Consider the following 19,079-nt stretch of genomic DNA (forward strand, 5'->3'; position numbering starts at 1 on the left):
CTAATACAAAAGTCCAATTTGAGGTGTTTGCAGCACTGTAGTAATGTCACTTTATGGCAAGATAATAGGGCATTTACAAACCTAATACAACACTCCAAATGAATGTGTTTGGAGCACTCAAGTAGTGCATCAATATGGCATGAAAAGAGCGCAGGTGCACACCTAACACAACACTCCAATTAATGGTCTTTGCAGCACTCTAGTAGTGTCTCCAGATTGCAAGATAATAGAGCATTTACAACCCCAATACAACACTCCAACTGCAGGTGTTTGTAGGACTCATGTAGTGTCTCAATATGGTAAGATAATGTGGCATTTACAAGCCAAATACACAACTCATATTAAAGGTTTTTGGAGCACTGTAATAGTATCCTGATGGCGAGATAATAGGGATTTACAACCCTAATACCACACTCCAATTAAATATATTTGGAGTACTCTAGTAGTGTCTCTATATAGCAAGATAATATGTCATTTATAACCCTAATACAACACTCCAATTGAAGGTGTTAGGAGCACTCTAGTGGTCTCCAGATGGCAAGATAATAGGGCATTTACAACCCTAATAGTACAGTACAATTGAAGTTGTTTGGAGAACTCTAGTAGTGTCTCTATACGGCAAGATAATAGGACATTTACAAGCCTAATACATCACTCAAATCGAAGGTGTATGGAGTGCTCTAGTAGTGTCTCCATATGGCAAGATAATAGGGATTTACAACCCAAATATAACACTCCAATTGAATGTATTTGGAGCACTCTAGTAGTGTCTCTATATGGCAAGATAATAGGGCATTTACAAACCTAATACAACACTCCAATTGAAGGTGTGTGGAGAACTCTTGTAGTTTCTCTATATCGAAAGATAATAGGGCATTTACAACTCTAATACATCACGCCAATTGAAGCTACTTGGAGCACTCTAGTAATGTCTCTATATTGTAAGAGATCAGGGTAGTTGCAACCCTAATAGGACACACCAATTAAATGTCTCTGCAGCACTCTAGTAGTGTCTCTATATTGCAAGTTAATAAGGCATTTACAACCCTAATACAACTCTCAAACTCAAGGTGTGTCGAGTACACATGTAGTGTCTATATGGCAAGATAATTGGGCAGTTACAACTCTAATACAACATTCCAATTGAAGGTGCTCGGAGCACTCTATTAGTGTCTTTATATTGCAAGATAATTTTTTATTTACTACCGAAATACAACACACCAATTAAAGGTGTTTGGAGCACTCTAGTGGTGCCACAATCTAACAAGATAATAGGGCATTTACAACCCTAATACGACACTCCAATTGAAGATTTCTCGATGACACTTGTATTGTCTTTATATGGCAAGATAATAGGGCATTTACAACCGTATTACAACACTCCAATTAAAGGTATTTGGGGTACTCTAGTAGTACCTCCAGATTGCAAGATAATAGGTCATTTACAACCCGAATACAACTCTCCAATTGAAGGTGTGTCGAGGACTCTTGTAGTGTCTCTATATGGCAAGATAATATGACAGTTACAACTCTAATACAACACTCCTATTGAAGGTGTTTGGAGCACTCTAGTAGTGTCTCTATATGGCAAGATAATAGGGAATTTACAAGCCTAATACAACACTCCAATTGAAGGTGTGCCGAGGACTCTTGTAGTGTTATATAGCAAGATAATTGGACAGTTACAACTCTAATACAACACTCCTATTGAAGGTGTTTGGAGCACTCTAGTAGTGTCTCCAGATGGTAAGGTAATAGGGCATTTACAACCACAATACAACAGTATAATTGATGGTTTGGAGAACTCTAGTTGTGTCTCTATCTAACAGGATAATAAGGTATTTACAATCCTAATACAACACTCCAGTTGAAGGTGTTTGATGCACTGTAGTAATGTCTCTGTATGGCAAGATAATAAGGCATTTACAACCCTAATACAACACTCCAAATGAAGGTGTTTGGAACGCTCTAGTAGTGTCTCTATATGGCAAGAGAAGAGCGTAGTTGCAACTCTAACACAACACTCCAATTAATGGTCTTTGCAGCACTTTAGTAGTGTCTCCAAATTGCAAGATAATAGGGCATTTACATCCCTAATACAACACTCAAATCAAAGGTGTATGGAGCACTCTTGTAGTGTCTCTATATGGCAAGATAATAAGGATTTATAACCACAATACAACTCCAATTGAATGTGTTTGGAGCACTCTAGTAGTGTCTCTATCTGGCAAGATAATAGGGCATTTATAACCCTAATACAACACTACAAGTGAAGGTGTTTGGACCACTCTAATAGTGCCCCCAGTTTGCAAGATAATTGGGACTTACAACCCTAATACAACACTCCAATTGAAGGTGTGTGGAGGACTCTTGTAGTGTCTTTATATGGTGAAAGATGAGGGTAGTTGCAACCCCAATACAACACACCAATTAAATGTCTCTGCAGTACTCTACTAGTATCTCTATATTGCAAGTAAATAAGGCATTTACAACCCTAATACGACGCTCAAATTGAAGGTGTTTGGAGCATTCTAGTAGTTCCTCCAAATTGCAAGATAATATGGCATTTACAACCCTAATACAACACTCCAACTGAAGGTGTGTCGAGGACACTTGTAGTATCTCTATATGGCAAGATAATAGGGCAGTTATAACCCTAATACAACACTCTAATTGAAGGTGCTTGGAGCACTCTAGTAATGTCTTTATATCGCAAGATAATTGGATACTTACAACCCAAAACACTCCAACTGAAGGTGTTTCCAGGACTTCTGTAGTGTCTCTATATGACTAGATAATAGGTTATTTACAACACTAATATAACTCTCCTATTAAAAGTGTTTGAAGCACTCTAATGGTGCCTCTAGATTGCAAGATTATAAGACATTTATAACCCTAATAAAACACTCCAACTGAAGTTGTTTCGACGTCTCTTGTATTGTTTTTATATGGCAACATAATAGGGCATTTACGACCCTAATACAACACTCCAATTGAAGACGTTTTGAACACACTAGTAATGCCTCCATATTGCAAGATAAGAGGGCATTTGCAACCCGAATACAACACTCCAGCTGAAGGTGTTTGGAGCACTCCTGTAGTGCCTCAATATGGTAAGATAATATGGCATTTACAAGCCTAATACACCAATCAAATTAAAGGTTTTTGGAGCATTCTAATTGTGTCTCCTGATGGCGAGATAATACAACACTCCAATTGAATATGTTTGGAGCACTCTAATAGTGTCTCTATATGGCAAGATAATAGGGCATTTACAACCCTAATACAACATTCCAATTAAAGGTGTTAGGAGCACTCTGATAGTGTCTCCAGATAGCAAGATAATTGGGCATTTACAACCCTAATACAACACTCCAATTGAAAGTGTTTCGAACACTCTAGTGGTGTCTCAAGTTGGCAAGATAATAAGGCATTTACATCCCTAATAGAATAGTACAATTGAAGTTATTTGGAGAACTCTAGTAGTGTCTCTATATGGCAAGATAATTGTGTATTTACAACCCTAATACAACACTCTAATTGAAGGTGTTTGGAGAACTACAGTAGTGATATGGCAAGATGATAAGGCATTTACAACTCAAATTGAATACTCTAATTTAAGGTGTTTGGAGCACCTTAGTAGTGTCTCCATATTGCAAGATAATAGGGCATTTACAACTTTAATACAACACTCCAATTGAAGGTGTTATGGAGCACTCTAGTAGTGTCTCCACACGGCAAGATAATAGGGATTTACAACCCCAATACAACACTCCAATTGAATTTGTATGGACCACTGTAGTAGTGTCTTTATATGGCAATATAATATGGTATTTACAACCCTAATACAACACTACAATTGAAGGTGTTTGGACTACTCTAGTACTGCCTCCAGGTTGCAAGGTAATTGGGATTTACAACCCTATTACAACACTCCAATTGAAGGTGTGTGGAGGACTCTTGTAGTGTCTCTATATAGAAAGATAATAGGGCATTTACAACTCTAATACATCACTCCAATTGAAGGTACTTGGAGCACTCTAATAATGTCTTTATATGGAAAGAGATGAGGGTAGTTGCAACCCTAATACAACACACTAATTAAATCTCTCTGCAGCACTGTAGTAGTGTCTCTATATTGCAAGTTAATAGGGCATTTACAACCCTAATACAACACTCCAATTGAAGGTGTTTGGAGCACTCTAGTAGTGCCTCCAGATTGTAAGATAATAGGGAATTTACAACCCTAATACAACACTCCAATTGAAGGTCTGTCGAGGACACTTGTAGTATCTATATATGGCAAGATAATGGGGCAGTTACAACTCTAATACAGCACTCTAATTGAAGGTGCTTGGAGCACTCTAGTAGTGTCTTTATATGGCAAGATAATTGGGTATTTGCAACCCAAATACTCCAACTGAAGGTGTTTCGAGGACTTCTGTAGTGTCTCTATATGACAAGATAATAGGTTATTTACAACACTAATATAACTCTCCAATTGAAGTTGTTACGAGGACTCTTGTATTGTCTTTATATGGCAAGATGATAGGGCATTTACAACCCTAATACAACACTCCAATTGAAGGTGTTTGGAACACACTAGTAGTGCCTCCATATTGCAAGATAAGAGGGCTTTTGCAACCCTAATACAACACACCATTTGAAGGTGTGTGAAGGACTCTTGTAGTGTCTCTATATGGCATGATAATAGGGCGTTTACAACTCTAATACAACACTCCAATTGAAGGTGATTGGAGCACTCTAGTAATGTATCTATATGGCAAGAGAAGAGGGTAATTGTAACCCTAATACAACACTCGAATTAAAGGTCTTTGTAGCACTCTATGTAGTGTCTCCAGATGGCAACATAAGAGGGTAGTAGTAACCTTAATACAACACTCCAATTGAAGGTGTTAGGAGCACTCTAGTAGTGTCTCTAGATGGCAAGATAATTTGGTGTTTACAACCCAAATACTACACTCAAGTTTAAGGTGTTTGGAGCACTCTACTAGTGTCTCTGGATGGCAAGATAATAGGGCATTTACAACCCTAATACAACAATAATATTGAAGGTGTCTGGAGAACTCTAGTAGTGTCTCTATATGGCAAGGTAATAGGGTATTTTCAACCCTAATACAACACTCCAATTGAAGGTATTTGGAGAACTCCAGTAGTGTCTTTATATGGCAAGATAATAAGGCATTTACAACTCTTATACAACACTCCAATTGAATGTGTTTGGAGCACTCTAGTAGTGTCTCTATATGGCAAGATAGTAGGGCATTTACAACTCTAATACAATACTCAAATCGAAGGTGTATGAGACACTCTAGTAGTGTCTTCATTTGGCAAGATAGTAGGGATTTACAACCCCAATACAACACTACAATTGAATGTGTTTGGAGTACTCTAGTAGTGGTTATATGCGGCAATATAATAGGACATTTATAACCCTAATACAATACTCTAATTGAAGGTGTTCTAAGAACTCCAATAGTGTCTCTATATGGCAACATGATAGGGTATTTACAACCCTAATACAAAAATCCAAATGATGGTGTTTGCAGCACTTTAGTAGTGTCTCTATATGACAAAAGAAGAGCGTAGTTACAACCCTAATACAAAAACTCCAATTAAATGTCTTTGTTGAACTCTAGTAGTATCTCCATATTGTAAAATAATAGGGCATTTACAGCCTTAATACAACACTCCAGTTGAAGGTGTTTGGAGCACTCTAGTAATGTCTTCAGATTGCAAGATAAGAGGGAATTTACATCCCTAATACAACACTCAAATTAATGGTCTTTGCAGCACTCTAAGTAAAGCCTCTATATGGCAACATAAGATGGTAGTTGTAACTATAATACAACACTTCATTTGAAGATGTTTGGAGCACTCTAGTAGTGTCTCCAGATGACAAGATAAAATGGCATTTACAACCCAAATACAACATTCCAATTGAAGGTGTTTGTAGCACTCGAGTTGTGCCTCTAGATTACAAGATAATAGGGCATTTACAACCCTAATAAAACACTCAAATTGAAGGTCTTTGGAGCATCCAAGTAGTGTCTCTAGTTAGCAAAATAATAGGGTATTTACAACCCTAATACAACACTCCAATTGAATGTGTTTGGAGCACTATAGTAGTGTCTCTATATGGCCAGATAATAAGGCATTTATAACCATAATACAACACTCCAATTGAAGGTGTTTAGAGCACTCTAGCAGTGTCTCTATATGGCAAAATAATAGGTCATTTACAACCCTAATACAACACTCCAATTGAATGTGTTTGGAGCACTTTAGGAGTGTCTCAAGATTGCAAGATAATAGGGCATTTATAACCCTAATACAACATTCCAATTGAAGGTGTTTGGAGGACTCTTGTAGTGTGTCTATATGGCAAGGTAATGGGGTATTTACAACCCTAATACAACACTCAAATTGAAGGTGTTTGGAGCACTCTAGTAATGTCTCTATATCGAAAGAGAAGATGGTAGTTGCAACCCAAATGCAACACTTCAATTAATGGTCTTTGTAGCACACTATATAGTGTCTCCAGATGGCAACATAAGATGGTAGTTGTAACCTTAATACAACACTCTAATTGAAGGTGTTAGAAGCACTATAGTAATGTCTCCAGATGGCAAGATAATTAGGCATTTACAACACTAATACAACACTCCAGTTAAAGGTGTTTAGAGCACTCTAGTTGTGTCTCCAGATGGCAAGATAATAAGACATTTACAACCCTAATAAAACACTCAGATTGGAGGTGTCTGGACCATCCTATTAGTGTTTCCAGATGGAAAAATAATAAGACATTTACTACACTAATACAACACTCCAATTGAATGTGTTTGGAGCACTCAAATAATGTCTCTATATGGCAAGATAATAGGGCATTAACAACCATAATACAACTCGTCAATTGAAGGTGTTTGAAGCACTCTAGTAGTGCCTCAAGATTGCAATATAGTATGGCATTTACAACCCTAATACAATACTTCAATTGAAGGTGTTTGGAGGACTCTTGTAGTGTCTCTATATGGCAAGATAATATGGTATTTACAACCCTAATACAACACTCCAACTGAAGGTGTTTGGAGCACTCTAGTAGTGTCTCCATATGGCAAAATGATAGGGCATTTACAATCCTAATACAACACTACAATTGAAGGTGTTTGGACCACTCTAGTAGTGTCTCTATATGATACGATAATAGAGTATTTACAACCCTAATAGAACACTCCAATTGAAGGTGTTTGGAGAACTCTAGTAGTGTCTCTATATGGCAAGATAATAAGGCATTTACAACCCTAAGACAACACTCCAACCGAAGGTGTTTAGAGCACCCTAGTAGTGTCTCCATATTGCAAAGGGCATTTACAACACTCCAATTGAAGGTGTTTAGAGGACTCTTGTAGTGTCTCTATATGGCAAGATAATTGGGCATTTACAAGCCTAATACAACACTCAAATTGAAGGATGTAATAGAACTGGAGGAAGATAAAATACAACTAGTAGGAGATAAAAGACAACCAGTAGAACTTGAAAGACAACTAGTACAATATGAAAGTCAACTAGAAAAGAATGAAAAACAATTACAAGAAGATGAAAGGCAATAAGATATGGAAGACAACATATATAAGATGAAAAAAACAAGAAGTAGAAGATGAAGATAACTAGAATAAAATAAAAAATAACAAGTAGAAAAAGAAATACAATCAGTAAAAATGAAGGACAACCAGTACAAGGTGAAATAAATGAAAAATAATTAATAGAAGATGAAAGATAACTATAAGAAGATAAAATATAATTGAAAAAAGATGAAATACTACTGGAGAAAGACGAAATACAACTAGTAGTAGATGAAAGATAAAAATAAAAAAGCAAATATAAATATAAAAATATAACTGGAGGAAAATATGAAATATAATTAGTAGTAGATATTTTACTGATTGTATTTTATTTTCTACCAGTAGACAAAAAATATAAAAAAATATTTCTAATATTTTATTAGAATAAATAAAAAATAAAAAACATAATATCTTATATTTAATTGAATTAAAAAAATTCTATTTCCGTTGAATTATTCAACTGAAAGAGAATTCCAAATCCGTCAAATAATTTAGTGGAAATTTCGTTAGATTTGAAATTATTTTAAAAATAGATGTAAATTGTGAAATTTGATTATTTTTTGAAATATTGATAAAAATTTAGACAACTTATTAGTAAAAAAACTATATATGTTTGAAACTTTTATGAAAAAAAGAAAAACAATAAATTATATAAATTTTGCATGTGTACTTAAACGTGTTGTCGAGAAATGCCAAAGTCTAAGACTGAGCTTCAGAAATCATCCAGAAATCATATATAGAGAGGAATAGGGGTGATTAATGAGCGAGCATGAGCGAGTTAGGGTATGCTCATGCTCGCTCATTCAGTAATGAGCGAGTTGTTAATGAGCGAGTTTAAATGAGCGGATAAATGAGCGAGTTGTAAATGAGCGAGTTTTTAATGAGCGAGTTATGAGCGGCTCACGAGTTATGACTTATGACTCATAACAAAATTATATAGTGTGCTCACGCATAACAAAATTTGTTAAAAGTCATTATAACAAAATCCAACAAATTGTCATAATTCATTTAAATGAGCGAGTTGTTATGACTATTACTTGTTTTGGGCTTTAGGCGGAGGTTTTGGTTCTGCCAATTTACAAAAAAAAAAAATGAATATGAAACTATGAATATTAGTATATTACACATGATTAAATGTTACATTATACTCACTATATTACACAGGATTAAATATGAAACTATGCTCACTATCTATCAATCTTAATGAGGCAAGGTTGATGTTACACATAATTACATAGGATTAAATGTGGCAGGGATTAGATGTGGCAAATTCTTAATGAGCGAGTTATGAGCGAGTTGGGTCATGTTCATGCTCGCTCATTAAGTAAATGAGCGAGTTTAAATGAGCGGATAAATGAGCGAATTTAGACGAACTTTTAATGAGCGAGTTATGAGCGGCTCACGAGTTATGAGCGATTTACTCACCCCTAGAGAGGAAGGTGATCATCGCACCGCTCACCTCCGCACAATATTTCATACATTCTAAATCTCGGTAAAATACAGAGCATCGTTACTTCTGAATAGTATCGGTTCTCTTCCACTCCTCTTTACTTTTCTACTACTTCTGAAGCAGGTGATAGAACCCGAACACCTTAGAGTCTGATCGCTCTTCACCTCCTCTCTCTTTGCCTTTTCTTTAATAAAAGTCTTTCTCCTCCTCTGGAGCATGGCCTAAGGCACTGATATCGCCCAAGTCGCCCAAGGAAGCTGGATACAAGTAAAGCACCTCATGCACTCATGTCACATGATCTCCACTGTACCATTGACTGCCTCATCTCCTCTCTCTCCCACCGCCGTCATACTCGCCTCTCTATCCTCTACGCTACACGCTGCCTTGTGTCTCGCTCCTTTCCCTTCCTTTCAGACACCTACCTCTCCAACCGCCTTCTCTCTCTTTTATTAAAACTCGGCAGTATAGAAGACACACAGAAACTGTTCGACCAAATGCCGCACAGAGATATCTGCTCCTACAATACCCTCATTTCTGCCTGTTCCAATGCAGGACAAATTGATAATGCACGCCATCTGTTCGACAAAATGCCCCGTAGAGATCATTTCTCTTGGAGTACTATTATCTCTGCATACAACCGTAATAGATACCCTTTGGAAGCTCTAACACTCTACCGCCAAATGTTTCAGACAACTCAACCGTGTGAAATTTCTGAAGTTGATAACAGGTTCACAGTTTCTTCTGCACTGGTTGCTGCCACAGCTATTATGTGCATCAATTACGGAAAGGAGATTCATGGTCATGTGATTAGATCAGGTTTTCAATCTGACAAGGTTGTCTGGAGTGCACTGACTGACATGTATTCCAAATGCGGATATATGAAGTATGCATGGCATGTGTTTGATCTGGCGGCTGACAGGGATTTGATTTCTTGGACAACTATGATGGGGAGGTATTTCGATAATGGTTTGTGGGTTGATGGATTTCAGGTTTTCTCTGATATGGTAAGATGTGGGTTTAAGCCAAATGAATTCACCTTTACAGGTTTATTACATGCATGTTCCGAGCTATACCTAGAGGAGACCGGGGAACAAGTGCATTGCCAAATGGTAAAGCTGGGTGTATGGGGTCCGTCCTCATTATTTGGAGAAAGTGCACTGGTGCATATGTACTCCAATTGTGGGAGTATAGATGAAGCACGAAAGATGTTTGATGGAATGCGCGAACGGGACCTAGTCTTATGGACCTCTATAATAACTGCATGTTCTCAGAATGGACAACCTGAAGAGGCTCTCAGGTACTATGATATGATGGTACAATTACGCATCATACCCGACCATGTGACTTTTATTGGTGTACTCACGGCATGCGCACATGCCGGGCAGGTGGATAAAGGCCACATAGTTTTCAATTCAATTAAAGAGGTGTATGGTATGAACCAAACCTCTGATCACTATGCTTGCTTGGTCGATTTGTTGTGTCGTTCAGGCCAGGTGGATGAAGCCGGGGACATAATTGACAATATGCCAGTCAAACCCAACAAATTCTTGTGGGCTTCTTTGCTAAGTGGAGCACGAATCCACAAGAATCTTAAATTGGGTAAACGGGCTGCGGAGGCCTTGTTCAAGATTGAACCCGATAACCCCACAACTTATGTCACCTTAGCTAATATGTATTCTTCAGCTGGTTTATTTCATAAGGTAGAGAAAATTTGGGAGACAATGGAGAATAAAGGTTTGATAAAGAAACCAGGTTGGAGTTCGTAGTAGATGCACTAAAGAAGAACTTAGAGGTGCAGGTAATTTTTCAAAATTAAACTCTACATGTACTGCCCAGTAATTAATTAAGAAGAGAAAATAACTGATATATCATGCTTTTAACTTTCGTACCATGTTAACTACCCAGGTTTAGGCATTTAAGCTAACCAAAAAAAAATGATACTTCAAACAGTCACCATTCTTAGAACACAGCAGTGTTTTAAATGCTATATAATGTGCCACAAAGGACACTGCATAGTGCATATACAGATCTTATATATATGAAGATTTATATGCAGATAAATACAGTTTATTTTACAATTGGCTTATTTTTATTTTTATTTTTATTTTGGATGCACATGGTATGCAAGCAAATATATGTATATGTCGAATTTTTTTTTTATCTATGCACATATAATGCTTAAACTTGATTATGTTTTCAATATATTTATCAGTTAATTGTAATCTTTTAATTTATGATTAGTGACAAACAAATGAAAAAAAGAAGAAGATCTATTGACATACATAGCATAACATGTTAAAATACAATTTTAATTTTTTTTTTTAATTTTTATTCAATTTACATGAATATTCATGATTTTTAAATTTTTGAACGGATAATAATAATGAGAATGTTATTTGTAGTATATTTGTTTACAAAGGAAAAAAAATAAAACTTTATTTCTAAGAAATTTATTTTTGTTAAGTTGATATGCTTAGAATGTTCATTTTACATGTATAAGCTGGATTTATGATAATTATATCTATTTAGGCTAAAAAACATATGTTTTCAGCAACGGAAAAGTGACGCATATGTCACTTATTTCACAAAATAAAGTCTGAATGAAGTTATATATTATTTTTATTAATCATTAATATATCCATAATTGTATTGATATATAAAATGTAATGATAAATTAAATTATTATTACGTATGAGATTGAATGCAAAATATTTCATACATTATATGATTATGTTATATACAATCTCAATATCTCATGAACTATTGTTTATATTTCAAAATTTTGAATGGCTAATGATTATGAAAAATATTTGAGCATATTTTTAATTTTATACGGTTAAAATGAAGCTCTGTTCTTAAAACAGAAAAATAGAGAGACATTGACTTAGAGGATACTAATTTGGCTCTAGGTCTATCTCAATTATCTACGCATGAAAATTTCATGTATAATTTCCAATTCGTACTAATGGTACCAAGCCTCCTAATTAAATCTAAACTTAAAAAAGTTATTAATTTGAATTATCTAGAAGTGACTGGTACACGCATTTTTACCGTACCATATTGTACCGAACTGACTGGTACGCACTGCACACCTGATGTTTGAATAAAAATTTTAATCACTCTTGCTTTTCTATAGAAAAAAGGCAAACTAAATTCATTCCATGTGAGGCCAACAGTCCAATAATTGGTGTAGGTACTATGCTAAATCAATCGTCTTCCTTGCAGACTCAAACAAATATCTCAAAATCCTTTCGTCTCATCCAACAGTAAACCTCTACTGCCGATTCATCTCCCCTAAGGTACCCCACCATTTGAGTTTGAATTCGATCGGTTCGTCATGTATTGGCACAAATCTTAAAGCAACCCTTGGATTACATGTTTGGACGGACCAGATACAAAATTAAAAGGCGATGTGATGCAGAAGATTCTGACTCAGTAAAATACCAGGTGTTTTCTAATCAAGGGCAATAAAAAAACAAGCGTATTTTTTTTATTGAATTTCAAAGACAAAACTTGTATTATTTATCCATTTCATACATAGTTCAAACAAATCTATTGGAGTTCTCACTAAATGAACAACAAATTACACATAAATTACACATCAATTTACCATATTACTCGTGAAGAAAAGCCTATTTACTCACTCTAGCATTACATCACACCTTAGGTGCACAAAGGACATGGTACCAGTCCATTCTCATTGCAACCGAGACATGGTATTTTGGTCTCCTCCTCTCTGTCATAGAGACTATGACTACCGTTACATGCCGAACACATCATAAATTTCATCCCTCCACACCCCTCGCACGAAGCACCGTTACAACCAACCAAAAACTGCCTTACTAAAGGCCGCAGTCGCCCGTTTTCATGCAATCCGACCACCTCCTCTGCCCCTCCTATATACCGTCCAGTAATGAAAAGCCGCGGTGGAATTGCACGGAAGCCCAGTACTTCCCATAATTCTTCTCTGTAACCCAAATCCATGGAGATATCCCTTTCATGAAAATTAACACCCAAATTCTCCAATAGGAACCGAACCCGGTTGCATTCCTCGAACGTCTTTCTAATACCACGAAGTGAAGTTGTGTACAAAATTACACACTCCTTGCCACCTTGTGGGCATCTGATCTCAAAATCTGCTAATGGGTCCGACGAGCTGCTCTCTGTCTCGGTACGTGCTACCTTAGTTGGGGGTTCAAAGGTTTCGATCAGGTCTATATCTTCACTCATAGACCTGGTACGGGTTCTTGCTTCCACGTAACTCTGGTTATGGTCTGATACTGCTTGTCTGAAAGCTGCTAGCAGGTTCGGGTCAAAAAGGGTTGAAGAATTCAAATCAGGGCGGCGGTATGAAGGGAACCCGGATCCAAGATCAGCTCTTTTAGGGCTATTTTGCTCGAGTCCAACCGGCTGCTCAGATTTTTTGCTGGGTGTGCTTGGACCAATATTCTCTTTATCACTTGATTCTTCGGTGGCGACTTGAATCGGGTTGATAGGCGTGTTATGAAGCTCGAACTGGAGTTCTTTTTCTTCTAGTTCTTCTACTTCTTCTTCTTCTTCTTCTTTGGTGGTAATTGGGAGAGTAGAATGAGATGGAGAGGTGACCAGAGAAGGGGATGCATCGAAGAACTCATCTGACGGGGCTTCGATTAGGAGAACTCGGCCGTTTCCCTGCTTGATGGGGCCCACTTGATGAAAAGATTTGAGAGTTCTTAGAATTCTTGAGCTGAACCCCTTCATCTCCTCCTCTGTCCTTTGTTTTTGCGATGAGAATTGCGCATGGAAGAATGAAGAAGGGAATGAAAGAGAAGAACAAGAGAAGAAAAAGGAAAGTGCAAAAGGAAAATCTTCAGAGAGAGAAAGAATAAGAGAAGCGAGGTTGTGAGGGAGCTTTTTCAGAGAGGTGTGCTTTCTTTGTTAAGAGCTGACTCAAAGTGGGTAACGGCTATAAAGCTGGGTCCTTTATAAGAAAATAATAAAATATCCCTTCGAAAATTCGGAATAACGGGTCGGGGGAGCTAATCCTCTCCGGTTCGTAGTTCAATTGACAGCTGAAATATGTCTGCGATAGAAAAGAATTTGGTAGAAATGGATAACTCCGGTATTTAAAAATACAGAGGATTTGGAAAAGGTCAGTCTCGCGTGATTGCAACGGTCATGATTTATGGGACCCACAGAACATTGGATGCCCTCTTTAAGATTCCTGCTTTTTTGTTACACTTTTGTAGAACAGATTATCCTTGATTGTCTCTGATGATTGGGTCCCACATAATCATATTGCTTGGCAAACCTAAGATACATATTGGGCAATACAGTTGATTGGAACAGATAATCCAAGTAGACTGCTGGAAAAATAAACTATATATTATAGTTGGGTCTTCTGAGACTGGAACACGGTGATTTTCTGTACAGCGATACCGTTGATTGAAGTTAAAGATTTTCCTATGACATTTCTCAGAAAATAATAAAAAGAATAACGGTAAGAATAATAGTAAATTTAACGCTATAATTTATCTTAAAACATGTGATTACATGAACAAAGAATTAGTTATGGTAATAAAATTGTCGAATATTGTATTACATTCGTATATAAATTTATTACAGTGTATTTCTAAATTATCTTCGAGTTATGATAATTGTACTTAAGAGGAGAGAAATCACTTATCAATGATTAATTTGATAATTTTGACAACACTTTCTCAAACAATAATAAAAAAACATTGTTAATTAATCTATAGGTAATTTATTGGACCTATAGCAACTTTTTTAATCTTAAGTATCGGTCACAAGATAAAGAGAGAAAAAAAATAAGAAAATCAGTATAAAAGGCGGATAAATATTTCTCAGCTTTGAACCGTGGTCTTTCATTTTTGCAAAAAAGTCACTATTGAAGACTGAGAAATACTTCTCAGCTTGGAGTTGCGGTCTTTTATTTTTCTTGTTGTTATAGATCAAAAGTATCTGTGGGGCTTAAATTAGAACTCTCGTATCATTTTAAAACAATTTTGATGCAATTTATATACTGAAACAATAAGATAATACACATCCTCAGTCAGTAATTAAAAGGTACTTTTTAAGAGTGAAAACGGAGCGGATAATATTATATATGTATTTGATCCGTATTCAAAAATTAGATACGGATATTTGTGTGGATATGGATACGGATATCTATTTGGAAATGGACATAGTTTTAAATTTTAATTATCTGTATTTGAATAGTAGCCCACTTCTTTCAAAAAAATATGTTATTCACAGTTATAATTAGATAAATATTATAAATTTTAGTAATTTTTTTATAAATTTTATATATTTTTAAAAAGTTTGATCTTATCAGTATCTGTATTTGTATTCCTATCCACGTCTGAAAAATAAAAACGAATATGAATATAGGTTTATCACTATTCACTCCTTATCTGATTTGTTTTCACTCCCAGTGCCTTTACTTATTGAATAAAAACTCATTTATTTTTTCAATTCTTTAATATTATCTTATTGTTTTATATTTCCTACGAGGCAATATCTGTATATTAAGCTCAATTGACACTTTAGAAAGTTGTTTATGGAATAATAAATTGCATTGTTAAATAAAACGAGATAATTTTTGTACAGGTAGTGAACATAGAACTAAAGAAAAAATGCTATGTTTGAACTCTGATCGAGAGAGACTTAAAATAATTTTTAAAATCAAGTTGTGCCCTTTTTTCCGGCTTGATTTCAATCTCAGCTAAGAGTTTAAAACTAATTAGAGCAATGCTAAACAGTAAACACAACCCAATTATTTATTAAGAACCCGCCACAAGTGGGTACACAACAGGGAGTCCCAAAAATTTCAGCAAAATTCTGTAAGAATCTCACTAGAACTTTCTTTTTTTCCAAATAAGCTTTTAAATGTTTAAAATCATGAATTTTTTTGCTTCGACGTATAAAAACAGAAGGAACCAAATCTCCTGTCTCATGCGTGTGCCCCATACGCGGGGCACGAAATTTTTGCGCACATGATCAAGCCATCCATCCATATTATATTTGTTCTGATTTGAACGGTTATAATTAAAAAATAGAAAGTATTTGAGTTTTGAAAAAAATACAATTAACATTTAAATACGACCGTTCAGATAGAACATAGAAGCAAACATGAAATCGATGGATGGATTGAACCTGTGTACAGGAATTTCCTGCCCATAGGAGAGCAGGTGATTTGATTCCCCAAAAAAAAAATCTCCACGATCAAACTGCAGGATTGATTATTAATTTTGGGGAGGGCCGTAGCCTGTAGTAGGTATTATGGAGTGGAACTAGGGTTTCATAAGTTCACCAAGTTTCTTTGTGAACTTAACTCCAAAACTTATTAGATTGGAATTAAACGATGATTCCAAACTGTTTAAATCCTTCTACCTTACGAGTGATGCATCTACATACAAAAATTTTAAATTTTAAAATTAATTTTGTATAGAGTCAAATGGTCAAAAAATGTTCAAAAAAGAAATGCATTCAAATTAATTTATAAATCTTCTAATTTTGCTCACTTGGTTTTATATTAAATTAATTCGAAAGTTTAAAACTTTTGCATGTAGACTCATCATTCGTAAAGTAAAAGAGTTTTAACGGTTCGAATTCTTTGTTTAAAACCAATCCGATAAGGTTTTAGAATTGAGTTCACAAAGAAGTTTGATGAACTTAAGAACATCTACTATGTACCATATATTAAAAGTTTATTAATGATGGATTTTTGTTAAATTAAAATTTAGAATAATTAAAAAATAATAATTTGATTATATAAACTAATTATCTAGTCTCAAAAGAAGAGCAGGCTCTCTAAATTAAGAATGATCCTGTCATAGCATATTGTGCAATCTTGTCTGATGGTGTATATATAGTTTGTGTGTTTTTGGTATCAAGTTTGGTAGGATGAAATAGAAGAACAAATCAGGTAATCAATTCATTGTACAGGATAAGGATTGCTAGTTGCTTTTCATGGAAGAGAACAAACAGCTGGGACAATGGAAAGGCCCAGGAGTTCATTCTTCTTCGCTTTCAGTTATTTGACAATACATTGTGTTTTTTTGTTTTTTTTTTTAAGAAAAAAGTTGTACAGGTTAAGTTTAAGATAGCAGACTAAAATAGTAAATTTTACATTAAAAACAAACATTTTGAATATTCATTACCGGAATAACTAATTAAGAATATCAACTTTTCTTTTACCGGAATGGTTAATTAAGAAAATTAAATTACTGTATTTGAGACCAGAACTTGGTGCCAAATATTCAGAAGGAGAAATTGATTGTTGAGATAACAAATTATGGTTGGCTTGTTGCAAATGATTTTTCTGAGCCGTCTGATCAGTTAAAAATTATCAGATCCTACTTTTACTATGATCAATTAACAATCAAAATGGGTTAAATAGTAACTATGGTCGCTCAATTACACTTTAAATTATCCCAAATTAACCGTAGATAACAACGCACGGCTCATAGTTAGATCAGAATCAACTAATTAAATTAATTGGTCACAGAAGAATTTAAGCAAAAATTCCTTTTCCTATTAGCAATTTAGCATAGTAAAATTTAACCAATTTAATTTAATTGATCAGAATTCCAACTAATTAAATGCTTCTCAATGGATCAAGGCTTACGAACCAAATCATGAATGTTGAACTGTTTGTGCAAGCGGCACAACCTCGGCAAGTGGTGTCGGCACCGGGCTATTCAATGGTGAAGTCCGACAAACCGGACATGTCGGCCGTGACTTCAGCCATGTATCGACGCACTGCACATGGAACAGGTGACTGCACCCCGGCATTGATCTTAGTACCTACAATAATTACCAAACTTTTTCATGACCAATTCGAAAAAATGTACATGTAAAATTATCTGAATTTTATGAAGAAAATTACCTCCCCGTCCTTATAATCCACCAAACAAATAGAACAACACCCATCATTGGACGAACTGTTGCGTGTATAGGCCACCGTCGGATACGCCTTGAGCGTGTCATCGTCGATTCCGATTACCATCGTATCGTCATAATTCTCATACAATTCGACATCATCAGTTGCACCTGTGCTGCTGCTGTTGTTAGCAGTGGTACGGTTGCACAATGCGAATGCAAAAATGAAAGTGGTGATCAGCAGTAGTACCGCAACCGGGATGCCGACTGTGTAGACCGTTAGCATGGTTAGGTAAGAGGTTAAGTTCACCTTGTTCGCCGGGGCCAATGCCGCAGGACTGATCGATGATGCGTTCATTTCATTTCTTCATTTCTTCATTTGTTCTAGGTGAGATTGGTTGTTGGATTACTATGGTTTCATTTTGAATTTGATGAGAGCTTGTGATGTGGATCTGAGAAGTGGAGAAGGGAATGGCTTTGCGCCTTTGCGGGGAGGGGAGGTTGGAAATGTCAACGGTTTTGTTACATTGGATTGGAGTATATATTATGCGAGATTTTTGGGATTGGATGTCTCAAAAAATGTGTCATTTAAAAAGAAATGCCATTTTTCTTCCCGCTTTTATTTTTATATTTTGCCTCTTGAGTCTTGAGTCTTGAGTAATAGCAATATCTCCCCTGAACTAACAAATAAATAAATAAAGAGCTTTCGTATCCGCAAGCAAAAGCCCATTATATCTCATCCCACGCTACAAAATTATAGTATAGAGAGCAGATAAATTCCAACCGCTAGCACAAACGACAAAAAAATTAAAAGACAATTTCAATGGGTCAAGACTCTACTTGAATTAGTTTTCAAAAAAAAAAAGACTCTACTTGAATTGAAATGACAATGACTCGATAATTCTTGACCAGAGTTACCGAATTGATTCAGACTCCAAGCTACCGAGTCAAAATTAATTGATTTTTGTTCAATCAAAACCAGATAATCTAGATCTAGGGTTGTTACGTTTAGCTGACTGGAATACATATTTTCAGTTGTTTGTAATTTTTAATGTACGAAATTCAGTCAAAATTACTAACAAAACACATTCAGAACTAGAAAT

The 19,079-nt window shown here is 35.6% G+C and overlaps 3 protein-coding genes across 3 annotated transcripts; 1 reads left to right on the plus strand and 2 right to left on the minus strand.

Moving 5' to 3' along the window:
• Positions 1-9,306: 9,306 nt before the first annotated feature.
• On the plus strand, positions 9,307-11,254 carry LOC144572349 (Pentatricopeptide repeat (PPR) superfamily protein). Its single transcript, XM_078321888.1, has one exon. It carries the CDS (start codon positions 9,381-9,383, stop codon positions 10,857-10,859), a length of 1,479 nt encoding a protein of 492 aa, XP_078178014.1. The 5' UTR covers positions 9,307-9,380; the 3' UTR covers positions 10,860-11,254.
• Positions 11,255-12,543: 1,289 nt separating this feature from the next.
• LOC144572601 (uncharacterized) lies at positions 12,544-14,028 on the minus strand. The gene has a single exon (XM_078322242.1). The coding sequence runs from the start codon at positions 13,831-13,833 to the stop codon at positions 12,757-12,759; it is 1,077 nt and encodes a 358-aa protein (XP_078178368.1). The 5' UTR covers positions 13,834-14,028; the 3' UTR covers positions 12,544-12,756.
• Positions 14,029-17,537: 3,509 nt separating this feature from the next.
• Positions 17,538-18,370, minus strand: LOC144572623 (RING-H2 finger protein ATL70-like). The gene is made up of 2 exons (XM_078322270.1): positions 17,984-18,370; positions 17,538-17,901 (listed from the first exon to the last, which is right to left on the minus strand). Exons 1-2 carry the CDS (start codon positions 18,332-18,334, stop codon positions 17,731-17,733), a joined length of 522 nt encoding a protein of 173 aa, XP_078178396.1. The 5' UTR covers positions 18,335-18,370; the 3' UTR covers positions 17,538-17,730.
• Positions 18,371-19,079: the final 709 nt, after the last annotated feature.

This window comes from Carex rostrata, chromosome 20 (assembly GCF_964058835.1).
Source record: "Carex rostrata chromosome 20, lpCarRost1.2, whole genome shotgun sequence".
In the NCBI taxonomy this organism is placed as follows: Eukaryota; Viridiplantae; Streptophyta; class Magnoliopsida; order Poales; family Cyperaceae; genus Carex; species Carex rostrata.

Bases quoted from the DNA above. Each gene is read 5' to 3' on its own strand.
- LOC144572349 (XM_078321888.1), top strand. From the start codon at position 9,381: ATGTCACATGATCTCCACTGTACCATTGACTGCCTCATCTCCTCTCTC.
- LOC144572601 (XM_078322242.1), bottom strand. From the start codon at position 13,833: ATGAAGGGGTTCAGCTCAAGAATTCTAAGAACTCTCAAATCTTTTCAT.
- LOC144572623 (XM_078322270.1), bottom strand. From the start codon at position 18,334: ATGAACGCATCATCGATCAGTCCTGCGGCATTGGCCCCGGCGAACAAG. The intron at 17,902-17,983 runs GTAATTTTCTTC...TAATTATTGTAG, and splicing joins TGGATTATAAGGACGGGGAG to GTACTAAGATCAATGCCGGG.